The sequence below is a fragment of the Perissodus microlepis genome, chromosome 5, assembly GCF_051167445.1.
Source record: "Perissodus microlepis isolate ML-2025 ecotype Zambia chromosome 5, ASM5116744v1, whole genome shotgun sequence".
Classification (NCBI taxonomy): Eukaryota; Metazoa; Chordata; class Actinopteri; order Cichliformes; family Cichlidae; genus Perissodus; species Perissodus microlepis.
The window spans coordinates 23756715-23762714 of record NC_140465.1 but is presented as its reverse complement, the minus strand read 5'-3'; the positions used below and the strand labels follow the sequence as shown (position 1 = coordinate 23762714).

The window sequence follows — 6000 nt, the reverse complement described above, 5'->3', positions numbered from 1 at the left end:
TTTATTGCAGATGTATGACTTTATTCACTCTCCTCTCTGCTCGGCTTCTTATTTTCCCTTTCAGTGGCCCTTTATACCACCATTTTGTGCTACACCGTGGAAAAACATCGTGGGAACTGTCGCAGTTTTAGGCTCGAGGCTTTGTCCTCTCTGAACCCTGACATGCTTTATTTTACCGTTTATTTACCCATCGCTGTTCTGCGTCCACTGAAACCGCAATGAAACTTTGGGGATGGGGTTCATTTTCCAGAAGATGGCAGCATTGAGATAACCAGGTGCAGCTAAATCTCAGTGAAGAAGATCTGCGCCCACAGGAAGCATGGTGCGGGTTGAGTGCTGCTCCGACTCCCTCCGCTGCGGGATTAGGAGGTAACAGCGGTGTCATCGCGGGACTGTAGCAGAGACTAGGTGCCGGAGTGACGGTTGAGGAGAGACTATTCCGTTACGTCCAAAATACATACAATGGACGACAGCAGCCTGCCCCGGAGGGAAGCAGGTCGTCCGAGGAGGGTGTCTGCTGCTGCGGAGCTTGGAGCTAATGTTAGCCTGCAAGATGGCGAGGTGATCGACCTAACCCCTTCCAGAGAAAGTCAGCTTGGAGCGGACAGACCGGGCGCTGCTGGCGGGAGGATGGAGAGGAGGAACTCGGCACCTCACATAGTCCATAAGAGGCATATGCCCAAGGAGCCCTACAAGTTCCACATACCGAAGAAAACTGAGGAAAAGAAAGGTGGGCCATTGTGTCTGTATATTAGTAAAATTACACCATAGCATTCAGGACTTCTCTGTGCTAATTTGTTTAGATTTGTTTTTTACACCTGAAACACTGCCCTGAACCTGAGTTAGCAACGGGGAAGTTCCATTATCGGACGTGCGAGTATCAATTCGAAAACGTTGTTTTCTCTTCTTACATCGCACAACATGACGGTTGTGTCCACAAATGTGTATTTCATATGTCCAGCCCTACTGTCACCATCAGTTTTACGTGTATCAAACTCAGTACAAGCTCCAGTGTGTTTGAGTACACGGTTAGGCTTAGTGAGGGATGCTAGGAGTTAGCATCACCAGCCAGTTAACATTAATTACATGCTTGTAAGTGCAACCGGTGTTTATTTTTCACTTTATAGATGATTTTAGGCTGTTTGTGAGTGAAAGTAAATATCCACGTGTTCATGTACGAAATTTTTAGCTGCATTTCACCTTTATGTTGACATTAGCTTATGCTAACGAGGGTTAGCTAAAGCGAGGAAACCGCCTCCTTGTTTACATTTCAGTTATAAGTGTCCAAGTGCTCACATGTACTTTGCGCTTTCTGCTCTTGTGTTTATGGCTCTTGTTATCGTGTCGACCCTAAAATGGGATCTTGAGGACATTTTTTGGCGCTTTTTACAGAGTCTACTATAAGATTAAGGCTAAAAGTTAAATGAGCTTTGAGATAAAGTTTGGTGTTGTGATTTTCAGGGATTGTTGGTAGGTCAGAAAGATGTAAGCCTGAGGCCATGGTGATTTTATTTTTGCCATGATTAGCACCAACCAACACAATCATTTTGGCCCGGGAGCCAGTTTTAAAGGATGTCATTGCATATATATCCCCCATGTACTCCATGCAACTCCCTATCCTATCCTATCCTATCCTATCGTACTCAAACTGTTATGTTCCTTGGTACCTTCCAAGTAGTCTTCCCAAGCCTAATAGACCACTCCTACTGAAAAAGCCTCCTTTAGTTCAAGAGAAATCTTAGTTATTTTCTTTTTCCTCCTTTGCATGCATCATTTAACAAACATAGTTAATAACCACCATGCTGATGATTATAGGGTTTTTTGAAGCAGTAAATTCAAAGATAGCCAGGCTATGCTGACATCTTCTTTATGTATTATAGCTGTCTGAGACCACAATTTGAAACTACCACCACATCTTTTTGGCTTGTGTTTGAATATTTTGTCTCAACCCCGGTGTTGTAGCTGTGGAGCGCACAAATATGTTGTGGGTTACTGGGGGCATTAGCTCTTTTTGTTAAATCACACATTAGTGTTTGATGCTCCAGCTGAGCCCTCTCCACTCCGAGGGAGGCAGCTGCTACAGGTTTTTCCTGTTCTCCTGAGAATCTGGCTAAAAAAAGGAAAAAAAAACAGCACCTGTCCTGTTGTAATTAAGCCAGTCTGTCAAATATTTCTGTGGGCCTCCTTATGAGGAGCCTTGGTGCTGAAAGCGGCATAAAGGGTGGGGCATATTGGTGGCGTTATTTCAAATTTTACAATTTTGTCTGATATACGTGAACAGCAGGGTTACTGACAAGAGCAGTAATATTCTGTACAAGCTCAAGTTAAAGTCCTGTTATTTGACTTGAGTTTATGGTCCTTCTAGAGGCAAGTGTGTTAAAGTCAGTGATGACCAGGACTGACCAGGGAACCTGAAGATAAGGTTGAAAGAGCTCCCCCCAGCTCGTTATATGCCTGTTACACATACTAGGGCTGCCACAAACGATTATTTTGATAGTCGACTAGTCACCGTCGACTAATCAGATCATGCATCCATTGTAGTAAAACGGACAGTTTATTGCACCAGCAGCATCTGCTCTTATATAATCATCACTAGCTTACAGCTTGAAGTGTTTAAGGTATGTGCTAACTAAAAATAAAGACAAGATGGTAGTTTATTAAATTTTAATTAAATGTGCAGATTGTTTCGGTGAAGTTTAATAAACTCAGCCGATTTACTCAGGAACAAATAAAATACTGAAAAAAGCCAAACAATAACATTTTTAAGTTGTCTAAGTGACTTGTATATCATGTTTAACCTGAGTAGCGAAAGACAGCGGTGGGTTTGAAAATGATCTGCCGGCTCTAGTGAGCCTTGCCCCCGGCTAACTATCGAGCTAGTGGGTAACAGACGTCTCTGAGCGCTTTTGAAAATATGTGGTGTCTTGATAAACTGAACAGATATTTGAAGTTTAAATAGCTAAATTCTCGCCTGAAAACACGGTAAACGTTTATTTTGTGACCCAGAAAGAATAATAAGAGTAATATTAAAACTAACCAGCTGCCGCCATTATTGGAAACTGAGCTGGGCCGCGCTATGAATTCTGGGACACAGCTTCTTCTTCTTCTTCGGGGTTTAACGGCAGCTGGCATCCTTGTACATGCAGTGCTGCCATCTTCTGTTTCAGTCCGTTATTACACTCTTAAATCCTACTACTTGTTCCTGCGTCTTTTGGGATCTTACAAAGCTTCAAACGACGCGTCGACTATTAAATTAGTCGTCGACGATTTTGATAGTCGACGTAATCGTGACTAGTCGACTAATCGTGGCAGCCCTATCACATACACAAAGCAAGGCATCAAGTTCAGTTACCTGCAAACTAGGGGTGTCATGATATCAGCTTTTCATGGAATTAATATTGTGGCCCATTGCTTACTAAATCTGGCCCCTGATCTCTTCCTCTGTGGACACCCCATAAGAAGTTACATCATCAACTACTTGTCCAGTGGAAGAAAATGTTATGTTGAACAGAGATAATGAAGACAGTGTAAAGGTATATATGTAAAGTATAAAGGTAAAATGGATTCATCATTCTGAGGGATTATTTGTGAAAGTGGTTTTTATTGGCTCTAATCTCTCCTGTCTTTCTTGCAGCTCTGTTCCAGTATGTCTCCACTGAGTCCAGGGAGTATGAAGACATGATGACTATCCTGACCTCCAGCTACATCGACACTAACTCTGCTGGATGCTTTACGTACTCCATACCTCGGCTTGTCTACAGTGAGCTGCTGGAGAAAGAGGTGAGAGATAAACAAGTCAGATTCTAAATGGGAGGGAGGGTAAAATCAAGATCACCGTGGGTTAAGTGCAGGGACTACTTTACTTGCAGGTTGTGACCACACGTCTTTGCTGGGATGGTCTGGTCAAGTGGTTTTGTAACAGTTTACTTTGTGGGCAACACAGATGATAATACTAAAAACAAAGAAAAACATTGTCTCACCTTTCTTTCCATATAAAGAAGTTTAACTACGCATTTAATGCTTGATATATCTTAAGACAAATAACTGCAATGTAAATCTTACTTTTATAATGCAGAAAAACTGTGTTGTGATGCAGCTGTAGTATTAAAAAAAGCCTGATGCCACAGCTCTTTGCTCTTATAATTTAAGAAATGAATGTGTTAAAAGTACTTGTGGCTCACTGCCTGGAATATAAAATAAAAACCAGAAATCTTTTTAGTCAAAGAAAATGTATTTTTTTAATGCAAACCGCCTCTTAAAAAATCAAATTCTGTAGTAAATATTGAAAAAAAAAAAAAAAAAAAGGAATTTGTATGTTATTTTAAGGAATGCTGACAGTAGACAGCAGCTCATTTTATGCCCCTTAATGGTTCATCATTTAGTTACAGGCTGTAGTTGATGTCTTTGTCAGTAAGAACATTATAAAACGAACACAAATTTTAACATTCTCAAAAGCTGTGCTGTGGGTTGGATTGGACGATTTGGTGTGCTGATTTCAGGGCCTTATGTTGAAACCGCTGGTGTACTCTGACTATTCATTTGCTAGATCAAAGTATCACAAAACCACTCTGCTGTCTTTTTTTTTTTTTTTAACACCTTGCTTGGGTAGATAACTTCCTTTCCATGAGAGAGTAAAGCGCAGTCATAAGCAATGTAACTTCTTATGGGGCGTCCACACAGGAAGAGAACAGGGGCCAGATTTAGTAAGCAATGCAAATTAATGTGATGCCACAAAAATTATGCCAGTATTACTTAGCTGTAGATCCTGTTAACACATCTGTCAGTTAGGGAGGTGAATGAACAGACATTGTCACAGTACAGTAAGCAGTATAACTGATTCGATTTTAGGAAGAAAAAAAAAGTAATTTTAATCCTGAACTCTGAAATCATATATTTCAATATTAAAGGAAGTAAAAGGAGATGTTAAAGGAGATTTAACCTCGACAAGCTAATATAGAAAAGTTAAAACAGAATCAGTTCTTATTTTGTGTATTCTGCTCTGTGTATTTGTCTAGCACGATCACGCAAAATAGATTGTTCATCTTTTTAAAAAAAAAAAAAAATCCTGGTTAAATAAATAAAAGAAATTAAATAGAAATATCTCAGGTTTATCGCTAATCATGATTGGGGTACCATGGACATGTGCAAGTGTCAGTGCAGTGCTCAGGAAATGAACAAATCAATATTTCATTCAATAAAAACTACTGTTTATTTACACTGAAATGAGCTGAACACATGTGAATGTATTGCCTGTGCATGGTAGAGCAGCTATTTCAGAGGCCATGTTTGTGTTGTGAGAAAATGTAGGTCTTGGAGTAAGAATTATGAATTGGATAGGTTTGTCATTAGGAAAAGCTGTTTAGAGAGATGATATTGTTTGTTTAGTGATCATTGTACTGATCATTTTTGTGTTTATGATTGATCACATTATTTGTGTGTGTTTTTAAGTTTGTGGAAAAAAGGAAGGAGATGAAGGCAGAGGGGAGGACCGATAAGGAGCTGGAGGAGTGCTACTGTTTCCTGTTGACAGACACTCAAAAGGTAGGAGTGACACCGAGCTATTGGTTCGGTTAACAGTGGTTTTGTTTGTTTTGGCCTTTATCCAGAGACATAGTCAATTTACATAGTTGATTTACTTAAGGGAAGTATGTATTTCTTAGAAGATTTCTTCTTAAGAAATTAAGTTTACAGGGAAAAGACACTGCTTGTAGTTCTTAGAAAACTGAATGACTGTGTTTTCTCTGTAAAATAATTGGGGTCACGCCAATAAACCATGTCCTTTAAGACTGAGCTTTCATTATATCTGTGATCTAACTTGTGTTTTGTTTATTGTTTTAGCTTCCCCTGCTCTGTGAGAAGGGACTGTTTGTGGGTCAAAGCTGGATCACAGTGTTGGGAAACCCCAGTAAAGGTAATAGTGCACAAATGATCTACATATTGAGTTACTGTATGCTAAAAGGAGAAGTCACAACAAGCTGATATTGAATTTATTTTTTTGAA

General features: G+C 39.9%; 1 protein-coding gene across 3 annotated transcripts in view; it reads left to right on the top strand.

Annotated features, from left to right (window-relative positions):
• Positions 1–266: 266 nt before the first annotated feature.
• Positions 267–6000, top strand: part of tasora (transcription activation suppressor a) — a 28672-nt gene continuing 22938 nt past the window's right edge. For 2 of the 3 annotated variants that reach the window (XM_084928950.1, XM_084928948.1), the window contains exons 1-4: positions 268–730; positions 3635–3780; positions 5449–5541; positions 5839–5911. In XM_084928950.1, coding sequence (XP_084785076.1) covers positions 463–730; positions 3635–3780; positions 5449–5541; positions 5839–5911 — 580 coding nt within the window. In that variant the 5' untranslated portion in view covers positions 268–462. Of the gene's footprint in view, positions 731–3634; positions 3781–5448; positions 5542–5838; positions 5912–6000 lie in introns of all 3 variants that reach the window. The other variant, XM_084928949.1, reaches the window with a different exon arrangement.